The following is a 23,710-nucleotide window of genomic DNA, read 5'->3' on the forward strand; positions in this document are numbered from 1 at the left end:
TCTGCCGGAAGCCGCTGGGGGTGGGGCCGGGGCTAGGGGCGGAGCGTGTCGGGGGCGGGGTCGTGTTGGGCGGGGCTGGGCGGGGCTGGGCGGGATCGGGGGCCGGTCCTCCCGTGCGGTCTGCGAAATCGCGTGCTGTGAGCCTTGGCTCCCCAGGGACCCGGCCTGAGCATTCACCTTGGTTGTGTCTCCTGTGATCAACCGAGGTCCTGGTCAACCAAGGTGCCTGCGGAGAAGGCAATGGCACCCCACTCCAGTACTTTTGCCTAGAAAATCCCATGGGCGGAGGAGCCTGGTAGGCTGCAGTCCATGGGGTCGCTAGAGTCGGACACGACTGAGCGACTTCACTTTGACTTTTCACTTTCATGCATTGGAGAAGGAAATGGCAACCCACTCCAGGGTTCTTGCCTGGAGAATCCCAGGGACGGGGGAGGCTGGTGGGCTGCTGTCTATGGGGTCGCACAGAGTCGGACACGACTGAAGCGACTTAGCAGCAGCTGCAACCCAGTGCTGGGCAACCATGGAAACACTTGGATCTCTCCTGGGCTTTTTCCTATGGGAAAAAGCTAGCTAGGGAGTGATGTCGGAGGCATCAGGTTTCAGGACTTAGAAGATCCGTTCAGTTCAGTTCAGTTCAGTCACTCAGTCGTGTCCGACTCTTTGCAACCCCATGAATTGCAGCACACCAGGCCTCCCTGTCCATCACCAACTCCTGGAGTTCACTCAGACTCACGTCCATCGAGTCAGTGATGCCATCCAGCCATCTCATCCTCTGTCGTCCCCTTTTCCTCCTGCCCCCAATCCCTCCCAGCCTCAGAGTCTTTTCCAATGAGTCAACTCTTCACATGAGGTGGCCAAAGTACTGGAGTTTCAGCTTTAGCATCACTCCTTCCAAAGAAATCCCAGGGCTGATCTCCTTCAGAATGGACTGGTTGGATCTCCTTGCAGTCCAAGGGACTCTCAAGAGTCCTCTCCAACACCACAGTTCAAAAGCATCAATTCTTCGGTGCTCAGCCTTCTTCACAGTCCAACTCTCATATCCATACATGACCACTGGAAAAACCATAGCCTTGACTAGACGGACCTTGGTTGGCAAAGTAATGTCTCTGCTTTTGAATATGCTATCTAGGTTGGTCATAACTTCCCTTCCAAGGAGTAAGTGTCTTTTAATTTCATGGCTGCAATCACCATCTACAGTGATTTTGGAGCCCCCCAAAATAAAGTCTGACACTGTTTCCACTGTTTCCCCATCTATTTCCCATGAAGTGATGGCACCAGATGCCATGATCTTCGTTTTCTGAATGTTGAGCTTTAAGCCAACTTTTTCACTCCCCTCTTTCACTTTAATTAAGAGGCTTTTTAGTTCCTCTTCACTTTCTGCCATAAGGGTAGTGTCATCTGCATATCTGAGGTTATTGATATTTCTCCCGGCAACCTTGATTCCAGCTTGTGCTTCTTCCAGCTCAGCGTTTCTCATGATGTATTCTGCATATAAGTTAAATAAACAGGATGACAATATACAGCCTTGACGTACTCCTTTTCCTATTTGGAACCAGTCTGTTGTTCCATGTCCAGTTCTAACTGTTGCTTCCTGATCTGCATATAGGTTTCTCAAGAAGCAGGTCAGGTGGTCCATCTTGGGAGGGAACAAATAGTAAACATTGGTGAGACATTTTGAGTGCCTGAAAATTTTATGAGCATGGTCTCAACTTCAGGAAGTTGAGTAAGTGAGAACATCCCAGGTGGGAGAAACAGGCGAGGAGAAGGCTGGAATCTGGCTTGGGGCCCACTTGTTTACAAGAAGTTGACAAAAACTATGCGTTAGAAAAGTAGGCAAAAGGCAGGTTGCAGTAGGCCCCAAAACGCCAACTGAGGAGTTGAGATCTTATCCACTTTTCAGGATTCAGGAAAAGCATTAAGACCATGCCGAGAGAGGACCATTTGGAGACCAGAACCAGCTAGGGTACATAGTAGGGTTGTTTGGAACTTTTTGCTCTCCCTCTCCAGCCACTCCTGGATGGCTCACAGGCTGGCTGCAAACAGGAGTCCTTATAAGTGACTCAGCTGGGCTCCTTGGCCTCTCTGAACAGAAGGCTCAAGGCCAGAGTGTAAGCAGTTCTTTATGCAAACCACTGCTGCCCTGCCCCCGCCAGCTGGCATCACCAGGCATTCGTTCATTCAGCACTTACACCAACACCTACAATAGCACCAAGGCTCTTGGCTTTATTCAGTCAAGGCTGTATACACGTTCTGTGCCTTTTGAAATCACTTGTCCTCACCCACTTCTTCCGCAGAAGCAAGATGAAGTATCTGTTTCATCACGGCCCTCATTCAAGCCTCCGGGCTACCAAGGCTGAGGTCTGGAGGACAGTATGGAACCCCAGCTGGCAGGCTGGGCGCTGAGCACCGGCAACACACAGGGTGAAGAACATGTCTTCCTTGTAAGGCACAAGTACTCGAGCTGTTTCCTGGCTGTGTCCCTGGCAGGGAGAAGAGGAAGGTCATGTCCTCAGGGGTGTACAGGCTGCCTTTCCTGCCGTGACTGGCAGGCCTGAGCAGAAAGCACTTCGCCCTGGCGGGAGAGTCTGTGAGCGCCCTTAGCCAGCAGGCAGGTCTGCGTGAGTGTACAGTCCTGCACGTGGTGGGGCAGAGTGGCTGAAGAGGCGGCGGCTCTGGGAAGGTGGCTGAGGGCTCCAGCTGGACCTCTCCAGCGTCTCCCAGACACAATGAAATGAAGGCTTGTCAAGGTGAAAGTTCCCCGGGGCAGGGAGCAAGTACAGAGAAACAGCTGTTAATGGGAACCGGTGTGTACATGAAAGAGTATTTATTGAAAACATGGTTACTGACAGGAAGCTCCTGGCCACTCTCAGGTTACAATCTTGGCTTGCAACTGCAAGTGTTGACTTTTGGTTTGGTTTGTTTTTTTGGCCTCCCATTTTATTTTCCCTCCAACATTCCACCCTAGGATAGGTAGATCTTATATAAATATATATACATGTCTGTGGAAGTATGGCCTATAGTAAAGAAAATATACAGTACACTCTTCATTGGGCAGTCCCCACCATGCTAGGCTACCAATACTGAATGCCACGGTGCCCGTGCGTGTGGTTTACGAGTGCTGCAGCACCAGGGAAGCCTCATGGGCACAGCGGGGGCCTCCGCGGGCCCCGGCCAGCTCCCTGAAATCATGGCCAATGGCAGAGACCACAGCGCTGGCGGAGGCGGGGCAGGGAAGGCAAACCTCCCGAGGTCTGGAAGGCTGAAGGAGCACAGACTGGAAGGGCGGCTGTTCCGGTTAGGTGGGGTTTTCTCCAAGCAAGGACGTGATATACACGTGGAGGGGAGAGCAGCGGACTCGAGTGGCCGCACCACAGTCTGGGCCAGGCCTCCTCTCGGCAGGGGGTGGGACTCGGCCTGCGAGTCTCTGACTTGCCAGGATGAGAGACTGTGAGCTTGCAGGGAGCCACGACCCTCTGCCCAGGCAAATGCGTGGGCAAGAGGACCTAGTGGCCTTGGAGACCAGAGGTGTCAGAGCAGCAGCAGCAGCAGATCGGCCCCGGGCAAGGCCGCGTGAGCCCTCATGAGGACGGCAAAAGCAACGGCAAGGCATCTGCGAGCAAAGGCCGAGGCTCCACTTAGATCTGAGACACAGGCCCGGGTCACGTGAGGCTCTCAACACGCCCAGCACGTCTGTCCTCTGCGGGCAGCCTTTCCTGGGCCAGCTCTTGCCCCCTTGGGGGATCCAGGCGACCGGTGAGCAGGCTCAGGGAGAAAAGGTGAGTGGCTGTGGTTGACTGCGGCTCCAGGAGCAGTTTCTTGGCCTGGAAGGCAAGGGTGTCTGCTTTCGTCCCTCATGGCCCGTCCTCAGGCTCCATGGTGATGGCGAGGGCAGAACACCCTGCCTTCACGCCTCGAAGTGGATGGGGACCGAGAGGAAGCTCGGGGTGGTCCGAGGTGAGTCTGAGGTGTGACTGGCACTGACTGGCCCCCATGGTCACTAGGGATTCTGTACAAGCAAAGACAAGGCACCAGACTGTGAGCGTCCCTCCTGGGCCCCACGTCCCTTGCGGGGTACCGTCCGCTCCGGCTCTGGGCTCAGCCGTAGTGGTAGACGAAGTCGTAGCTGCTGGGCTCCTTGGGCACTGGTGGTGGGGCCTCGGGGATCTGGATGTTCTCCAGGTCCAGCAGCCGCAGCTTCATCTCCATGCTCAGCAGGGTGTCCAGGTCACTCTTGGTCAGCTCGCTGGACATGTCCTTCCCCAGGAGGGCGCTGAGGCCGTCGATCCAGATGCAGTACTGTGGGAAGCAAGTTGCAAATGTCACCCGGGGTCCCCTGGTCAGTGGGAGGGCCTGCTGAGGTCCCTCTGCTGAGAGGGCTCACAGAGTCTCTTTGGGCCCCCTGCAGGACACGCAGCACTGATCCGAGATAACGGCAAAGGTAAGCTGGGAGGTGATCAGTCATTTGCCCAAAAGACCTTTTGATTTTTATAAGGGATTTACATTTAAACTCCCTAAGATAAAATGAAGTGTGATTTAAAAAAAAAAAAATACTATTAAGGAAAACAGCAAAACGGGATCTAAGAACAGGGACATCAACTACCTGAGATTGCCCCCAAATTTGTAATGGTGGGGAGGAAACACATATTCGGTGAAAAAGGCAGCAAAGGAATCCCGGTAAAAATCAACTTTGTTTCAGGAAAAGTCAATTAAAAAAAGTCAATAAGTGTTAAAAATAAGTACTAGAAAAGCTGAACTTGAGGGCTTCAGGATAAGAGGGAACAACAGAGAATTCTCAATCCATTCCTCCCTAACTCCTCTTGTTCCACCTTTTTCATACCTTTGCTCACCTGTCTCCCACCTGCAAGTTCTTCATTTCTTCCCAATAAACTCCACTGGCGGCTCAGGCCCCCTGCCTTAGGGTCTCCTCTTCCAGAAGCCCCACCTCCAGTTCCCTCCAGTGGCTCCCAGAGCTCACAAGACATGTGTGCTCTTAACCACAGTTGCTCTTTAATATCTAGCATTTTCCAGTGCTACAGATGAAACTGCAGGCCCCGTGTCAGGAGCGCCAGATCCACCTGGCTTCAAAGCCCAGGTCAGATCCATTACAACATGCGGCCCAGAAACCCAAGGAGGAGGATCCTTCAGGTTCTCTTGGGCGGGTGGCCGGCCATGCAGAAACTACAAAGAGGAGACCTCCTAGTTTCAGGCAAATAGGTTACCCCCAGGGTACCTTGTCCTTCTAAGACAACTACTGCTGCTGGAAGGACCCCCAGCATGGCAGATCTTTGGTGTCACAGTCTTCGAGACACTCTGGAGGCCCCTGCCTTTAGAAAGACGTGCCTGTTCTGCCCACTCCTCCCCTCCAGCTGTAGAGTCACAGAGAAGGCTCAGCTGTCCAAGGCAGTGCCACACCGCTCACCTCGTACTTATTAGGTGCAATGAAGTTTAAGGTCTCATCGGGGTCGTACAGGATGGAGAAAGCCAACTCCAGCACCTCCTAGAGGAGAAAGGGTTCCAATCATCTGGAGCAATGGAATGGCCTTAGCTCTACACACCGGAATCCTGGCCCGAGTCCTAGCAATTTGGCACCACTGCCAAATGTGCCGATTCAGATGTGATGGCATCAGTCCTAGGGCTCACGCACAAGTGGGGCTGGAGATGAGGCCAGCGGTCATCAACCTTCACCTGCCCACTCCCCACCCAAGTCAGGCCTGGGACGTGATGATACTTTTAAAGGTTATAGAGAACTCATCTCTCAATGCTCTGAACCTTTGAATGTCAGAGTCCATGACTGTATTATCTCAAATATATATATATATGGGTAATTAAACTGAAAGTCTTAACAGTTTAAAAAAAAACCACCACAACAAAAACAAATTGTGGCCACAGATGGGACTTGAGCATCAACAACACAACTGTAATGAAAGAAATATAACAGGCTTAAATCCATGAGTTTATAATAATACTAAAAAACAAAACGCATGCACAAAATAGGTCACTGTTGGACGATACCAGAGACCAAACTCCTTGTTTTAAAAGTAGGTACATAAAAGGAAAGAATCAAGCATTTATCCTCCCTTCTTATATAAACCGTACCACTGGGGAACCACAGTCAATGACGGCAAGTTTCTCTTTAGAGAAGTAGTTAATACATGGAAAGGGATGACTACACCGGAATACCACTAGTTTGCAAACCTTAATTTACTAATGAAACAAGGCACTGAGTGTCCAGAGTCTGCTAACATCAGAGAGACAAGCAGACATTATGTGCCTGATAGAATATAATACCATCTAGGAAGGAGTCTGGCCACAATAAGAAAGGTCAGGCCTGGGCTGGATCAAGCCTCAAGGTCTCACTACCAATTACAGATCTGGGACAGAGGAGTGGACTCAACTACACCATGGGGAGACAATCAGCAGATTTTAGACTCTGGAAAACTACCAAACAAGCAACCTGGTTTCCTCAACTAATGAACTGCAAAGAAAGGGGGAGAAAAAGATGGAGGGGGAACTTATGAATTAAGAAATTAAAAGAGGGAATTATCTGGCAGGCAGCCCAGTGGTCAGGACTCTTGTGTTTTCCCTGCTGAGGGCTTGGGTTCAATCCCTGGTCAGGGAACTAAGATCCCACAAATAAATAATAAACAAAATTCTTTAAATTAAAAACATTTTTTAAAGAATTAAAAAAAAAAAAAACTTAGAAGACTAATCACAGTGTGTGTCTCTGTCTCTTGCACACTCAGTCGTGTCTTACTCTCTGCAACCCCATGGATGGTAGCCCGCCAGGCTCCTCTGTCCATGGAATTTTCCAGGCAAGAATATTGGCCTTTATTGCCATTTACTCCTCCAGGGGATCTTCCCGATCCAGGGATCAAACCCGCATCTTCTCCATCTCCTGCATCGCAGGAACATTCTTTACTGCGGAGCCACCAGGGAAGCCCCATCACAGTGTGTAGACCCTATTTGGATCCTGATTTGGCAAACAAACTGGGTGTGAGTGTGTGTGTATGTGCGTGCAAATGCTTATAAACATTTATGTATTTTTATGTAGAGAAACTGGGATGTTTTTAAGACAGTGGAAAAATCAACTATCAGTGGAATATTTGATTCTAAATAACAACTTTTTATTTCCTTTTAGATGTGAAAACGGTATTATAATTATGTTAAATAGAGTCCTTATAATTCAGAGATATAATCTAAATGTTTACAGGTAAGATGAAATAACACTTGAGATTTTCTTCAAAGTAGTAAGTGAAGAGGGACAAGTGGATGTGGACACTGCCATGGTGGATGAGGCTGGGCAAGGCCTATATGAGGGTTCTATCTACTTTGGTGTCTGTTCAGATTGTTCTTAATGAAACATTCAGGGTCAGTTTAAAGAGACAGAGAATGGGAGGCCATGCATCCAGAAAGCAGCCACCACTGACTACGCCCAGGATCACTGGGACAGCAGCTCGGACTCGGGGCCGCCTCTCCACTCACCTTGTTCTGTTTTAGAGCACTTTTCTCTTTCATGTGGGGACAATCCTTCCCAGTGACAATGGCCTTAATGTCTGCAACAGGAACTGAAAAATGAAGAGAATTAGTTTCTGGAAGCTTTATGCTGTAGGTTGGTCCCTGCATCCAACCTAGTGCTGAAAGGGACGCCCTAGCCCCCCACCCCACGGGGCTGTACGAGCTCAGGGAGGGTGGCCTACGTCATTCCCTCCTCTGTGGCCACTTGGCCGGGACCCTGGCCTGCTGGACTGTGTCAAACCTAACTGGGGTCAGTGCAGGACCTCTGCATGGTCTCCCTAAGGAATGGGGCCTCAGACACCTCGCTTCCACTTCACAGTAGTAAGATGACAACGTTGGCCATAGCAACCAGCAGCTAATAATGACTCTTCCTCCCTGCCAGCCACTGTTCTAAGTGCTTTACAGATAGGACTCATTCAATCCTCTGAAGGGGGCAATGTGTCTATTATTCCCATTTTATAGATGAATCTTTAAAGCAGAGAGAAGAAGTAACTTGTAATTAATTAGAATTAACATCAAAGCCAGGATCTGAATCCGGGCAGTCAGGCTTCAGAGCTTCTGCTCTTAACCACTGCTTTTCAACGCAGTATTGCATCATCTTTTCCAATCTGCAAAACCCATTCCAATCTGTGATCTTACTGAATCTCCAAACAGTTCCTTGACGTCGGCCAGGTAGAGACGACCACTGATCACCAGGGAAACAGGTTCAGATGAAATAACTGACCTGAGGCCAGATAATCGGTTTGGAGCAGCCAGGACCAGAACTCAGATCTGCTGACAGGGAGTCCGGCTACACGACAGCCCAACAGGGACCTGAACTTACTCTTCTCCTGCAGGGATTCAAACGTCACCTCCCCTTGAGGGTTGTCATCCAAGTCCCCGTAGTGCAGGACTTTGTGGTTCAGGGCCAAGCGGCAGTACCAGAAACGCTCTGGAACACACGGGAAGCCAGGCAGGTGAACGAGGACAGTTCTAGGAAAGGCCCGGGCACACATGGGGCCAAGAGAGGACTCGCTCCCTGCCCGCTCCCCCCAGGGATGCTGCAGCCCTGCGTGCAGCAGGAGGGACAAACAGCCTGGAGACCACAGACTGGGGACCGCGCCCTCAGGTCACCTTGCCTCCGGCGGTTCCCAATCTTCCGGAAGCTGCTCCCCTCACAGAGCCGGTTCAGCCGCTGCTGCTTGATCAGCTCCAGGATCTCGGGCTGGATCTTCTCCCTCAGCTCCCTGGGGTGGATGAGCACAGGAGTAAGGGGAGGTCACAGGGATGGTAGGGGGAGGGCTTCGGAAGGGAGGCGGCGCTGGCCCTCCTGTTCGGGCACTTACACGATCGGTGGGGACTGGAAGTCATCCTGACTCATTCTCTCCGACTGGCGCAGCCGCAGGATCTCGGAATAGCTCAGGCTCCGCAGTTTGCTCTTGAACTGGTCCAGAGAGTTGGGTTTGGAGGGCAAAGCTCGAGTGATCTGCTCTCGGACCACCTGCATGACCTGAGAGAGGAGGAGGCGCGGCCTCAGCGCTGCCCCGTGAAACGGACACCGGGCTCTGCCCTCTGGGTCCTGGGCAGAACAGGCACCATGGGCATCCGCTGGGCCCAGAGCACTGGCTCTCGAGGCACACTGACTTAGACGGTTACGGAGGACTGCGATGCTGACAAACGCTTCATTTCTCGTACCTCTCAACAGGTCAACGGTGGGGGAGAAAGAGAGGAGATGGCTGGGCCAGACAGGGGTTCAGGGCTTGACTCTGCACCTTAATCTGTTCCTCGAGCAACTCACTCAGCACCCTCAGGCCCTACCTACTCGTCTTTAAAGCGAGAGAATGGAAGACACATCTTTGATGGAGGCTGCCACGAGGAATGGGAGACCCCCAGTCTCTGGATGCACCGTGCCCGGCATGGTGTGTGCAAAATACCTGTTAGTTCCCCCAGAACGACGGCTAAAGTGAAAAGCAGGACACCACCTGCACATCCCATCAGCTCCCCACCAATGAAGGAAAAACACATGTAAAAAAAAATACTAGAGGGAAACATAAACAGGGTCGTGATTGCTGGGTAGGGGAATTACAGATATTCCCCTTCTTTGTATTTTACAAAGTTTTTACAATGAGATGAGCAGCTTCAATAGAGCCAGCTCCTAGATTATCAGCTTTTGAGGGCCCAGCAGTGCCGTCAGAGAGGTAGGTACTCAGAAAGCATCGAGGAGTGGCTGCTACTGCTAAGTACCCCGGCGTGAATTCTTGCGGGTCCACTTGGACCTCTAACACCTGTAGTTCATGCAATTGCCTTGGTGCCTGCATGGTTTAAGTGCTCAGTAACCCACGCTGTCACTGCCACACTTTCCTCCTGTCCCCAAAGGAAGGTGGGAGGGGCTGGTACTGGTCCACCGGGCAAAACAGGGGTCCAGCGGGGAGACACCTGCTCAAGGTTCCGGGAGGGCTGACACGCTCAACGCCTCTGTCCTGTGACTCAGCGCTGCCAACCACGCTGTGTTCCCGCTCAGGGGTCGCCAAGCTCGGGCCAGCTGCCCCAGGCTGCCCTGGGGTGGCCTTGCCTGGGCCTCAGAGCTCTGCGACCCTGACCTTGTTGAAGTCCTCGGCTGTCGCCCTCATCTCCTTCCAGGTCTTGTTCAGCAGCTGGATGCAGATGCCAAAGAGCTCCTCGAACGCACGGTCGTGGGTGAAGAACATCGGGTGGTAGTCGTTGCGTCCCTCGTTCGCTGTGGAAGGAGAAGCGGGCAAACGATGACGCTGGGAGGCCACGTCTGGAAACCTGGGCTCCTCTGCAGTCCGGAGGAAGAGAAGCAGACTGAGGACCGGGAGGGAAGTGGGCAGTGGCGGAGCTCTGAACACGCTCAAATCACCAGCTCAAACAAGCCACGGCCACGACTCCCATAAACAAGGGTAGACGGATTACAGCCCACTCAGTGACTAAAAAAAAAAAGCCCAAGAAGGCTGTCCAGTCGCAGAGACACCTAACGTTGCACTCTTAGGTCTCACCGGGCCCCGAGCACAGGGAACGGGCGTGCAGGGGAGCCGCGTACTCACGCAGTTCCCCGACCTGCAGGATCTCGCACAGCATCTTGGTGAGCTCGATCGCACTGCGGCCAAAGGGGCACTCATGCTTGTCTTCTCGGCTACTGTTCTCCAGGACGATCTGCGGGCGAGGAGAGGGCGTGAGGGAAGGAGAGGGCAGGCAGGCGAAGGGGCATCCGCGGGGGCAGCCGGCCCCAGCCTTTACCCGGATGTAGGTGTCCTGGTGGACTTTCGCCAAGTACAGCATGTTGTCCAAGGCCAGCATCCCAGGCGGAGTCTGGGTGAAGTCCATCGCGGGGTTGATGTGGTTCTGGGCAAAGAAAGACACCCGACTTGAGACCCAACGGTCTCAAGTGCGGGGGCTCACTTGAGGGGAAGTCCGATCGCCCCTCCACCTCGTGCTGCCTGCCGGCACACCACACCTGCCCGCCGAAGCTCTGGTCATGTGCCATCTCTATGACGGCTTGGGCTCCTGGCCACTGGACTGTGGCTGACTTGTCTGGCATCCCCAATGCCTAGAATACTGCTGGTTGCTGAGTAGATGCCCAGTAAGTGTTTAATTAACTCTATCCTCAAGCTGTCTCCTATTACAATACACACTCCAGCTTCTCGTGGAACCAGCTGCTTTGATGAGTGGTCCCCCCGCCACTCATCTGGCCCACTTCCTGGGTCCCCCTACAGATGGGTTTGTTTCAAGGGGCCAAATGTTGCACATAAACTTGTGGACCAAGCGTCGAGGGCCCTCCAGCCGCTCAGTGTCTCCAGTTCCAGGGCTCCCATGACCATACGTGTTACGAGGGAGGGCTGTCAGGGTTCTGTCTGGGGGGGCCCGCTCACTCCGTCGGGGGGGAAGGTCTACAGTGTTAGTGTCTGGCAAACTCACAGTGAACCCCAGCATTTTGTAGTCCTTGGTGTACATGGCTTTGCGTTTCTCAGTCCCACTCCCGGGGGCGTTGCTGGGGTCAGACTCTGCATCAAATGCAATCCTCCTCAGTTCAAATATAATGTCTCTTTGAGCCTGGGAGGTGAAACAGACTGTCAGCAGATGAGTCAGCTGATCAAAGGAAGCAAGGAAAAGAAAGGAGTGGGTCGAGCTTTTCCAGGCAGAACCCTGGCCCCGATCAACCCGAGGAGGCATCACACAGGACACAGATGGAAGGGATCATGGCGAGGCACAGAGCTGACAAAACCGTTTCTGCAGACACAAGGAAGCTCGGCTCCCGGCACCCAGCAGGCGCTCCAAACACAGGGCACAGCGCGCCGCATCACACGGCACACGACGCCAGCCGGGGGAGCCCGGTCCCACTGAGAGCCCACCTGGTCGTTGGGGTCCATCTTGGTCATCATCCTCTCTTCCAGAAGGTTAAAGGTCAGGACTTGCAGGACATACAGCTGATGGGCCATCTCGGTTTTGATGGGGCGGTTCCCTCGGATCACGTGCTGGAAAGAGCAAGGGCAGAGGGTTGAAGTGGTTTCTGCTGGAGGGTTGTGACATAGATGCGCAAAAGACAAAGCACTGGGCAGGGGACAGGGTTCTCTCCCCACACAGCGCCGGCATGCTCCAGAAGTGGAGGGAGCGTGAACGGACCTGACTCAGGCAGGGCTGACGCACTGCAAGCCCCAAGGGCACCATCTTTTTTTCTGCCCGGTCCTGGGCAGCGAAGTGGGACGAAGGGTAAGGTTATGACGTGGGAGGTAGGTGGCGGGGCCTCATTCCAGTCGATCCCCACAACAGAGTGTGTGTGTCAAGAGTCACTGGCAGAACTGGACGGCACGCTTTTGTCTCAGGAAAAACGTTCAGGATGGCCTCATGGAGGAGACAGGTTTCAAAAAGATCATTTTCTTTCAGTCATCTCTAGACATGTACACCAAGGCGGGGGGGCATCTAATGCTCCCTGTAGGCCCCCCGCTCACCCCTTCTCTCTCCCCTTCCCCCTGCTCACTCTACGCCCCCTCCCTGTGTCCCCACCCCAGTCCCTCTTCTCTGATGACTATCCCCCCCTGCCCCGAGCTCACCGCTCCTCCCGATGCCTGCTCGCCCCAGCTCCTCAGGCCTCCTTCGCTGCCCATGCTGCATCTCTGCCCTGCCCTACATCACCCCGCTGTCCTCCCAGCTGACCACGCTGGTCCGCCCCGTCTCCCACCCGTGGTGGCCTCCTGCCCTTTCCTGCCTGCTCCCTGCACCCCTCACTCCCTCCGTCTCACCCGCCATCCCGAGGCCCCGTCGCTCTTGCTCTTTTCTCATCAAATGGAACTCTTGCCCGGTCCCCACACGTGCCACCACCTGTGCCTTTCGCGTTCTCTTCCTCCATCTAGCTCATCTCGAGAGCTGTGCTGTCCAGTATGCGAGCCCCTAGCCTATGTGTCCACATGCCTCTCAATCAGTTAAAATTAATTCAAGTTACGAGGCCTCATTTTAAGCTGAGGCACTAGCCTCACTTTCAGCTCAGCAGGCACCTGTGGCTGGTGACTACCATCCAGCAAGAGAGCTGGTGTGGAACATGTCCATTCGCAGAAAGTTCTGCTGTATCTAGAGCTCTCTCACTCTTGATCAGTCCTTCTCCAGAGCTTGCACACTCTCTTCAGATCTGTGCAGCCTGATCTGGTAGCCACTGGCCACCCGCGTCTGCTGCACACTGGAAATGTGGCTGGTCTAAACCGAGATGTGCTGTGAATGTAAACAGAGTCTTGGCATGGAAAAAAATGTAAAGTATCTCCTTAATCACCTTCCTATCGATTACATGGTGATATCACAGGGTTTCTGACATACCGGGTAAATGTACTGCGCTATCAAAAAAACTAATTTTCCTCCTTTGTTTGTTTGATGCCACTGCTGGAACACTGACGATGAAACCGTGGCTCACGTCGTGTTCCCGCTGGCCGGCACTGCCCTCGGCGTCCTCTCCCCACCTGCGACTCCAGAACTCTTCCCTTCCCTGGACTGCAAGCCCCAACACAGGATCCACAAGTCACAGGTGGTGCTGAAATTTAAACTGAAACTGTCAAGGACGACAAGCTCAGTTCTCCAGGCGCACCGGGCACATCCCAAGTGCCCACAGCCATCCGGGGCGTGAGCCACTGCTCTGCGCTGCCCCTGCTTGGCCCGCGGTGAGCACGCTCTGCCCTCATCTCCCACCCCAGCCCTCTTCAGCTGCCTCCGCTGTGGGTCTGGGTGTCCGTCTGTCTCTCGAGCTTCCTTTTCACGGTCCGCCCCGACCCAGTCTCTCTCCTCCACCTTGGCTGCTTCGGCCCTCTCCGCTTCGCCCAGAGTCTCTTCCTTTCTCCGGGTCCCGCTGCCACTCTGGTTTCTCCCTACCTGTCTGTCCCTGTGCCTCCCTCCTTGCCTCGCTCCATAATTCATGAAGCCACTCTGAAGAGAGCCTGGTTTTCATTCAACATAATCTCCCTTCCTCAAACTGAGAGAGGCTGGAGCCCGGGGAGGGTGGTTACTCCAGCCCCCAGTGGCTAAAGGAGGTACAGCTCCAGTCTGATGGAGTCTCATTCGACTGCCAAGCACCTCGAGGCCTCTGCTCTCTGATTCAACTCCACTAAATGCAGACTGAGGTGAGCACTCATTACCCTTTTCCGAGTGGACAATTTGGATCCTGAGTCCTGACACTGGGCAGAAGCCTTGCTTGTTCTCCACGTTTGTCCAGGAATGAGCTGAACTTCTAAACCCATTCAGGCAAAGGACGAGCCCCAGAATTCATTCAAGGTCTCTGGGAAGGGCACCCACTCCCACAGGCAGAGGACGGTGCCCGACACGGCTGCCCGCGCACATGGACGGGCCCTGGTGCGGCAGGCGGGGGCAGCAGCGTCTGCTCCTGTCCGTCCTGCCGCACTGTCATGGGGCTCTGAGCGGGGAGACAGCCCCAAGGCGGGGCTGGTTCTGCAGGGTGACGTCCGGCTCTGCCCGTTCAGAGCAGCTGATCCACTTCTCAGGTGCCCACGGGGATGTCTCGAATTGTGGCCCCCGTACGTCTTGTTCAGGTGAAGGAACTGCCCGTGAGCAGAGCACTCAACGAGCGCCAGGCCCCCCGCTAAGCCCTGTGTGTGTGCAGTAGCTCATTCGGTCCTCACATCCGGGTGAGCAAATCGAAGCCCACAGACGGTAAGTGGATTGCTCAAGATCAAAGACCGGTTAACAGTGGGGGGGCGGGGGTGCCGACTCCAAAGTTCATGTTCAGATTTCTGAAGGCTTTCACACTTGACTCTGACTTCTCGTTTTGTTTCTTTCACTGCAGTCTCCCAGTTCCACCTTGTTTTTGACAACCGATACGATGGCCGTCTTTTAACTGAGCTCCTTGGTGCTCTTCCTCTGCCCTCACCTCCCGCCTCAGCTCTCTCCCCACCACCGCTCTGCAGGAAACACAGACCGTGCAGTGTGATCTTTCTAAAAGGGCAGCCTGGTTACTTCACGATCCTGATTAAAGCTCAACTGCTTTTCGAAAAATAAAAAAAGAAAACAAACAAGGTCCTCTTTGCTACCTCTCCAGCTGGTCACAGGCTTCCCTGGTGGCTCAGATGATAAATAATCCACCTGCAATGCGGAAGACCTGAGTTTGATCCCTGGGTCAGGAAGAGTCCCTGGAGGAGGGCATGGCAACCCATCCCAGTATTCTTGCCTGGAGAATCCCATGGACAGAGAAGCCTGGAAAGCTACAGTCTATGGGGTTGCAAAGAGTCGGACACGACTGAGTGACTAAGCATAGCACACCAGCCGATCACACATCCTTGCTCTACCCTTTACAGGACCACTCACTCCTCCTGGGTGTCCCCCTTCCCCACGCAGGAATTCCTTTTCTGACTGCCCGCTTACCCTCAGCCTCACCTACAGCCTCCTACAGCCCTCCTTCATGGCGGGACTGCTGGGTCCTCCCCTGGAACCCACAGGCCGGGCATCCCTCCCAGGGCCCCGCACAACTTGGGAGTTACGGCTGGTGTCAGTCAAATGAATTGCTCTTTCTGTGTCTATTTTAACACAGTCCTTCTGGATAAATTTTTTTTGGAATTGTGGGGCAACAAACAGTATTAGCTGGCTAAGGACCTCTCTGGAGGCTCTGCAGTTCCTGGTGGGCCAGCCTCCTCGAGACAACCCTGCTTAAAAGGATCACAAAACACAGCTTTCCAACTGAGGAAGGGTTAAGTACCTACCAGTAAGTTTCCTGAGTGCCCACCTTGCTTCATAGCAATTTCACTAATAGTAGTACAACTATAAGAATCGTAGGGGCTTCCCTGGTGGCTCAGTGGTAAAGAATCCACCTGCCAATGCAGGAGACACAGGTTCGCTCCCGGATCTGGGAGGATCCCACGTGCTGTGCTCTAGAGCCCGGGAACCACAACTACTGAGCCCACCTGCTGCAGCTACTGAAGCCCGTACACCCTAGAGCTCTGCGCCAAGACCAGAGAAGCCACTGCAGGACGCATCTGCGCACCCTAACTAGAGAGAAGGCCCCGCTCGCCACAAGCCAGTGCCGCAAAGACCCATCACAGCCAAAAATAAATAAATAAAATTATTAAAGAAAAACAAAAAACAGTAACAGCTGCACTGAACCGTAACAAAACAATAACAATAACAAAATACAGCTTGTCTAGGAACTTACATTGAGGATTATGGACCGAAGGTGCTTCTGTGCAAATGCATTGGCCATGTCCTGTTGAGAAGAGGCAAATGTGAGCCGGGTGGCAGGCACGGAGCTGTGACAACGATCCAAAGGAAGGGATGTCACAGCTCTCGGGCTTTTCCCCTTGATTTTTTTCTTCTTTTCAAATGAAAGGTGGGCACGTGGGGTAAAAATTCACAGACCTTCAACTATATATTTTATACTTTGAAAAATTCCCGCACATTTTCTTTCCAGAGTACAAGTGAAGGCAAACAGGGCTTCCTTTCTCAATGGCACAATCAACTGAGTCATCTTCAGAGAGGGACAAAGACTACTTTAGGACGAGACATTACAAGGACGCTGGGCAACAGACAATGAGCACAGGGCACAGAGCAGCGTGATGGTTCCCAGGCCACATGCACTGTCCCCGGCTGGAACCACTGCCAAGGCTGCAAGGGGCTCTGATGAAACGCTGACTCCAAACCAGGGATAGGGCTTGGCCCCAGCATCTCCCCAGCCCCCAGCACCATGCCAGCAGGAGCTCGGGCAGGATGCTTATGACTCACTTCTGACCGGTTTTAGAGAAGAATCTGTTGTGTGGTTTGAGGTACTTTTTCACGACAGGGTCGCCTTTTTTATTATATTGGGTTCAGATTTTGACAGTAACTATTTAGCACACTCAGGAAATAGTGTCCTAAGTTAAGTGAATCTCCCAGGGAATGAAGCCTTAAGGGTCCTCTTAGAACCATTATTTTGACCATTCTTGTGCTAATCTTCTCAAAATATATACACTTCTTTATTTTTGAAGAGACTGTAATGATTATAATTTAATCACTGCCAAGGATTTGGTCCCATCAGTAAAACCCACATCAGTTACTATCCTATGTTGTGACACTGTTCTGAAAAGTTCTGACATAGCTTCTGAAATGTGAAGCTATTTTCCCCTAAACAAAATGCGCCTAGATTACTATGCTTTTAATTTTCTGGACAGCTTTTCATAATTCTTCGTCTCTTCCTTCCAGTGTCAGCCATCACTTCTTATAATGTTAATTCGTATGACTTCACTTTCTAAACTGCCTCCATTTAATTCCACAGATAATCATCTTTCTCAGAGCTGGAAGGCCTCTCTTGCTTCTAGATTTCTGGCCACATTCCCAACGGCTGACGCTGCCAGGAACATTAAGTTTTACTTTGTGTCCCCCGAGCACACACTGGCTGGCAGAGGAAGAAGGTGGACTAGAAACTTCTTCAGTAGCTATGGGAGGCTGGTTATGGAGCTTAAACCTTGCTGTCAACAGTGGGTAATTGCCAGTGATCTGCTACTGGAGTATAAAGGCCTTCGACCAAAGATTTCTCTGCGGTGCTGGCAGGGGAGAGCGGGAGAAAGCACTCACTGTCTTTCATATCCTTGTAGAGCTGACCTCTCCGAGCTCCCTCTAACCAAGAAATGAGCATTCAAACTCCCTCTATGAACCGTCTAAAGCTTCTCCAATTGCTATGGTCTAGTAAGCATCCAGAAGGGCACACATTTCCCTTTACTACTGCTACCGCAAGCAGGAAGGCGATGCATCTGGGATCATCCAGATGAAAGTCACAGGCTATTCCTGAATCTGATCTTCTCCAGCTGAACGACAGACCCACACGAAGGCAGGTTACAAAGAACAGACTGGGCCATGTTCCCTGGGGCAGGCAGCCCCTTCCTTAATCCTTGAGGTGACTGTGATCCGCAGTGCTTCCCTCCCTGCCCTGTCAAATGAGATTTACAGCACACAACCTTTTCCTGTGTCTTGGAGCTCCGTGAACCGCCTGATCAGATCAGGAGATTTTTGCCTGGCTTTGACCTCCCCACCTGGAAGACAGCGGGGCCCTTTCCACACGGCAGTGCTACTTACAGTGACAGGCAGGTCTAGCGGATTAAGGTGCTTGTCCTGCCGGCAGAAAGCAAAAAGCACAGAGAGAAGCAGATGGAAGAATGAGCTTTCGGCTTACATTCACAACAGGACTAGGGAGGAAGAGATGAACAGAGCAAGCCATCCAAGAAAGACAAGGACAGACAGAACCACAGATGCTCCAGGTCCTCCCACCAGAACCTTCCAAGAACTCAGTACATGATCCCACGGGAATTCCAACTTACTGAGCCCAGGGGGTTGACCGAAAATTACAAAGCCTTTCTTATGTACCTCTCTTGGGCTTTGACCAGAGAAATCAAGAACGGCAGTGCTGGAAGGGCCCTTACAGATCCTTTAACCTGGCCCTTGCATTTTACAGAAAGAGAAGTGGAGACCCGGAGGGGTCAGAGCACTTGCCCAGAAGTGGTGAGAAAAACACTCGGCCTTGGGGCTCTGGCCTCTGAGGTCAGCGTTTGCCCCACTGGCCCACTCATCCCTCGTTTCCTCCCTGGGAAAACAGCCTTTTTCTCATGACATCCTTATGAATGAATTGGGCAGATGCTGCTCCCACGTTATAGGTGAGGAAACCGGGGCTCAGAGAAGTAGAGCAATTTGCATCATGTCACATAGCTAACTAATAGGGAAAAATTTAGAATCTGGATGAGAGGATCTTCAGACATGAAACTTTGAGCTAAGTCTCTCCACTGTTGCTTCCTTCAGCAAGGATAGGACCTGGCAGGGCTGCCAGGAGAGTCTCTTCTCCCTGCTTCTTGATCCTCTAACCCAGGGGTAGCCACACTAAGGCCAAATGAGATGTCAAGGTCTTATGAACAGTCACCACACCCCCCTGCTGTCTACTGTCTGAGGCTTCCTTGGCTATAGCGGGAAAGCTGAAGAGTTGCCACGTAGACCATAAGGCCCACCAAAGAAAAAAATATTTATTCGGCCTTGAGAGGAAAAAGTCTGCAGGCCCCTGCCCTGACCTAGGACCCAGCTTGTCTCCCTCCTTGGTCTTCCCGGGGTCTTCCTTATTAGCAAAGCCACTCTGATGGGCTCTGGCTACAGAGGGACAGGACAAAGGACTCTCCCAAGAGTCCCTGACTGGCTGGGTGAGAAGTCTTCTCTCGGAAAAGCCCAAATGAAAAGCTTGAAAAGGCTGCCACAGACCTGTCGCTTGTCCTCAGGGGCCTTCAGAAAAAGTGCGTTAATCAGTGCAATGGCGTAGGTCTGAATCTCCTGGTTGGAGCTGTGTTAACAAAGAAGGCAGAGGGAGATTAGCAGACTGAACAGCAAGAGATGGTTTACAACAACCACTCGCAGACTGTCATAAAATAATCGGAGGCCAAGGATCAAAAGCCTTAAAACAGGGCACAGCCCCTGACCCAGCAATTCAAGCAGGAAGAATTTATCCAAAGACAGCCATTAGAGAGCTGTGTGCAAGTTACTGGCAAAGTGTTTTATCAAAGTACTATTAAAAAGAAGAATAGGAAATAATGTGAATGTCCACAGGAACAGCTCTGTTCATGTATATGAAAATCCTAAGCAGTCACTGTTTTAGCACAAAGGTTCTTCATTTGGGGTTAGGGATGGGCTTAGGGTATCCATACACCCTAGAAACGGTATAGCCATTATTCCATTTATCTGGTTGACTATGTGACAGTTTTTCCAGGGAGGTGAGAGTCCATAACCATTACTGGATTTTCAAAGGCATCTGGGATGCAAAAAGATTAAGAACTACCCTTTTAGAAGGTTCTTTGACATGGGAAATGTTCAAGACCTATTACTCTGTTAAAAAAAAAATCAAGGCACACAAAGTATGTGTAGTAAGATTCCAACTTTTTTACAAGTATGCATAGAAAAGACAAGACCAGTGAGACAGTCAATTTAATGTTAGGGACTTCCCTGACAGTCAAGTTGTTAAGACTCTGCACTTCCAATGCAGGGGGCGTGGGTTTGATCCCTGGTCAGGGAACTAAGATCTCACATGCCTCGAGGGTGGGGTGGTAAAAAAAAATGTTAACAGTGGTTATGTCTGGCGGTGGGATAATGGGCAAACGGTTCCCTTATTGTGCTTCTCTCTGTTTTTTTGAAGTCTTCAACTGTGAACATATTTTATTTTAAATCAACAGTAGCTACCACTTTTCTTTGGAATCTCATACTCCCAGCAATTGATGAGAACTCTCCACCTGCTGTGTCACAGCTGCATTCTGAGGCTCTTTCCAGAGGGGCTGCTGGGCTCCCAGGTCAGGCGGGGGCATCTTGGAAGTCTGATTGAGGGCACGAGGCGTCCCTCAGCCCAGCAGCAGCGGACATGACTTCCAGGGACAGCAATGGGTTGAAAATATTCACAGACTGACCCCTAAGAAACGCCTAGCTCCTCTCTCCTCCCTAAGGAGGTGACTGGGTCATTCCAATTCAGAAACAAAGAAACAGAGGTAACTCTGAGGTCAGGAAAATCAGAACTCTCCATCTGGGGTTGATCATATCCCCTCACTTCAATCAACCTTTTTGGCTTTTGGGGCATGAAAACACAGGCTGAAGAATCCCCTAGAGAAGTGACAAGGAGAAAGAAATCAGAGTTGCAAATTTTCTTGTGCTTTTTTTTTTCACTTGGGCTCGTGGGAAGGTTTGGGCTGAGAGCATAGCTGAGTGAAGAAAAGGCTGCTAAAAACAACCGAGTCTGGGAATTCTGGCTTCCCCGGGAACCGGAAGGGTATTCAGTCAACAACCCACATGCTGGAAGGGGGCAGCAGGTAGGAAGGTGTCAGCAGTATCAGCATCCTTGCTTTTGGAAAGTCCAGGCCCCTTAAATTATGTGGAATGGCAGAAAGGGAAGAAAAAAGAAGCGGGAAGGGAGAACAGCCTCCTAAGGGTTCATCTGTCTTTAGACTTTGTTTACTATCTGTTAAATATCTTAGGATGGGATAAACTTAAAAAACAAACAAAACCAAAAAAACAATGACCAACAACAAAAAAACCTCTCCTGAATGAATACCTATCCTGTGCGGTCTCTACACTAGACCTTTTCTCTCCTTTGATCCTCCCAAGCCTGAGAGGTGGGAGGGATTAACCCCAGCGCAGAGGTGCGGAAACTGAAGCCAGAAGAGCTAGCTTGCCGAGGGCAGAGACCTCGTCTGCAGTAGAGCCTGAATTGGAACACATGCTCTGCAAGACACTTCTGGCTACCCTCAACCGCATGCTGCTAGTTCAGCAAGAGTTCATTCGACAAATACTAACAGAGCTTCTACTTAAAACAAGGGATACAAAACTGGTCCCTGTTCCCAACTCAACGTTTAAAACGGGAGACAGATAATAAAAAATACAGTATTTCATGTAAATATGATCGTCATAGATACAAACAGGGACTCCTGCGCTCATAGAAGAGAAAGCATCTAATTCTGTCTGGCACCATGGTGATACAGAGAGGGACTGGGACAGTTTCATGCTATCCTAAGAGGTGAAGAGAGTTACAGAGGGTGTCAGGCAGGAGCGTGACGTGACCAGCTCTGAATTATGGGAGGAGTTCTGGCAGTGAGTAGCAGGGAAGAGGTGACGAGTGACAAGCGGCCCAGCACCTGGGAATACAGGTGCGGCGGGAGGAGGGCAGAGGGCTGGGGGGCGGGCCGGGCAGGAAGCACGGCAGGGCCACACTTACACCTGGAGGTGCGAGATGAGCTGCCCTACGGTGATCTCCTCCGCGATCTTCTGGTACAGGCTCTGACTGTTCAAGACCATGCTCTCCAGGATGGCCAGGGACCTCTGCAGGATGGACACGTCCACCATGGGCTGGCTCACGTACCCCGCGATCTAGAGCCAGAGAGGGTGAGGCGGTCAGGAAGCCCGTGAGGGCTGAAGGCTTAGGTTTCAGATGCCCGGCCCCCGCCCACGACTCTCCCTGCTTAGGTGTGCTGCCCACTTCTGGACAGCCACCCCCAGGTGACAGTGGTGTCTGCTGTGTTGGCCAGGGTGCCAGGGAGTCCCGGGCATGGATAATGCATAACTCGATTTCAAATGACAGCATCCACTCAACTGTGTTTCCTTAAACCTAAGAACTTAATCCCTTGTTTTTAGAAACAAGGGTTTCGGCATGGAAGGGCTGAGTGTGAGGAGCAGAGGGTCTTCCTGATCCTGGGACCTCGTGTGCTCGCCATGTGCTGTTCCCCTGACGTACACTTTGTCCCTGTACACACGCAGAGACTCAGGGACACGGAAAGGACCTCCAAGTCTCGTAATTTAATCTCTCTGCTCAGTCCCCATGAGAATATCCTTGACACATGGTCACTGCACTCCTGCCTAAGTGTCTCCAGCCATCAGGAAGTTCTCAATGTCCCAAGCCAATGACAGGTACAATCTAGATCAGCTGAGATATCATTTATTGGTTTTCAGTTCAGTTTCTGGAGGTGACACTGCCTCTTCTTCTAGAAGAAGGACAAAACTAAGAAGTCTCTCCTCTCCACACTGAGTTCATCTGACAAATAGGCTCGCCTGCAGATTTGTAAACAGAAGGCACACTAGTAAATGTAAGAGAATATAAGGCAAATGAAATGAACATTTTTTTTTTTTAAATCCCAAGAAGAGGGAGGGCTCAAGAAGCAGTCAAGAGACTTAGGGATGGGGCTGGCGGGCTGGCTGGCGCTACCGCAGGTCTCACTGACAATCCAATCCCACTTTGGCCACAATGGATTCTGGGAGCCCAGTCCCACCTTCTCAGCACAGGCCCTGTGAGTATAACAAAGTCTCGGTACATCTTCCAGGAGCCACAGGAAGGCCAGACCCTGAGGATGAAAAACCTGGCCTTGGGGCTAGAAGGCCGACCCTCCCTGGAGCAGCTGTGTGGCCTGCATCTCCCCTCGAGCCTAGAGGACACCTGGTGACTGAGGGAGGAAGGTTGGAAGCCTCACCTGCTTAATAAAGGTGATTGAAACCATGTCCCAGGAGACAATGCCATGGTCCATGAGCTCTAAGAAGGCAGTCAGGGTGAATGCCAGCATCTCACTGTAGCTGAGACATGTGCAAAACACACACAAAACGATACGAAGATTCAGAACCGGGGAACACGGGAGTGAAGGGAGCTGCAGCAGGCACGGGTTCAGCGTAAGCACCACGCGAGAAATCTGCAGACACCACCGGCCCGGTGCCTGGCCGACGCCGATGCCTACACGGATTCCTCCCCGGATCTCTAGTATCACCAAGGGGAAGGCGGCTGGGCGACCAGGCTTCCTCATCTCAGGGAAACAGTCCCTCGGCCACCTCCCGTCCAGCAAATGCCCATCAAACCACAACACCGGGTGGGGTGCCCAAGGGAGCTTGCGTCCCAGCCCGCCTTCAGGCCAGGAGGCAGCAGGATGCAGGAGAAAGAGCGTGAACTTTGGCCCATGGTTTCAGCTCCTGTCTGACCACTTCCTAGCTGGGCAAATTTTAGACTTCTAAAATTTTCAGACTTCTATTTCTCTCTCTGTAAAATGGAATTCTTCTCACAGTGTTAACCTCACGGGGTTGCAGTGAGGACAGGATAAGGCATGAGAAATCTGACCAGAGTGCTGATGGACAGGAAGGCTTGAAATGTTTTCTCCCCTTCTCTGCTCTGTATACACTGTATCTGTTATGCACCCCCTGCATGTGCGGGCCCAGTCCCTTCATGTGTCCGACTCTGCTACGCCTTGGACTATGG

The 23,710-nt window shown here is 51.9% G+C and overlaps 1 protein-coding gene across 7 annotated transcripts in view; it reads right to left on the bottom strand.

The window, feature by feature from the left end:
* Positions 1–2,807: 2,807 nt before the first annotated feature.
* Positions 2,808–23,710, bottom strand: part of ELMO2 (engulfment and cell motility 2) — a 38,340-nt gene continuing 17,437 nt past the window's right edge. For 4 of the 7 annotated variants that reach the window (XM_061437812.1, XM_061437814.1, XM_061437816.1 and 1 more), the window contains 16 exons: positions 22,941–23,040; positions 22,743–22,814; positions 21,695–21,846; positions 19,207–19,285; positions 16,151–16,201; positions 11,865–11,987; positions 11,431–11,565; positions 10,753–10,857; positions 10,560–10,668; positions 10,095–10,231; positions 8,841–9,004; positions 8,629–8,741; positions 8,339–8,446; positions 7,483–7,565; positions 5,420–5,497; positions 2,808–4,296 (listed from right to left, as the gene is read on the bottom strand). In XM_061437812.1, coding sequence (XP_061293796.1) covers positions 4,096–4,296; positions 5,420–5,497; positions 7,483–7,565; positions 8,339–8,446; positions 8,629–8,741; positions 8,841–9,004; positions 10,095–10,231; positions 10,560–10,668; positions 10,753–10,857; positions 11,431–11,565; positions 11,865–11,987; positions 16,151–16,201; positions 19,207–19,285; positions 21,695–21,846; positions 22,743–22,814; positions 22,941–23,040 — 1,810 coding nt within the window. In that variant the 3' untranslated portion in view covers positions 2,808–4,095. Of the gene's footprint in view, positions 4,297–5,419; positions 5,498–7,482; positions 7,566–8,338; positions 8,447–8,628; positions 8,742–8,840; positions 9,005–10,094; positions 10,232–10,559; positions 10,669–10,752; positions 10,858–11,430; positions 11,566–11,864; positions 11,988–16,150; positions 16,202–18,042; positions 18,079–19,206; positions 19,286–21,694; positions 21,847–22,742; positions 22,815–22,940; positions 23,041–23,710 lie in introns of all 7 variants that reach the window. The other 3 variants (XM_061437815.1, XM_061437811.1, XM_061437817.1) reach the window with 2 other exon arrangements.

The sequence above is a fragment of the Bos javanicus genome, chromosome 13 (assembly GCF_032452875.1).
Source record: "Bos javanicus breed banteng chromosome 13, ARS-OSU_banteng_1.0, whole genome shotgun sequence".
NCBI lineage: Eukaryota > Metazoa > Chordata > Mammalia > Artiodactyla > Bovidae > Bos > Bos javanicus.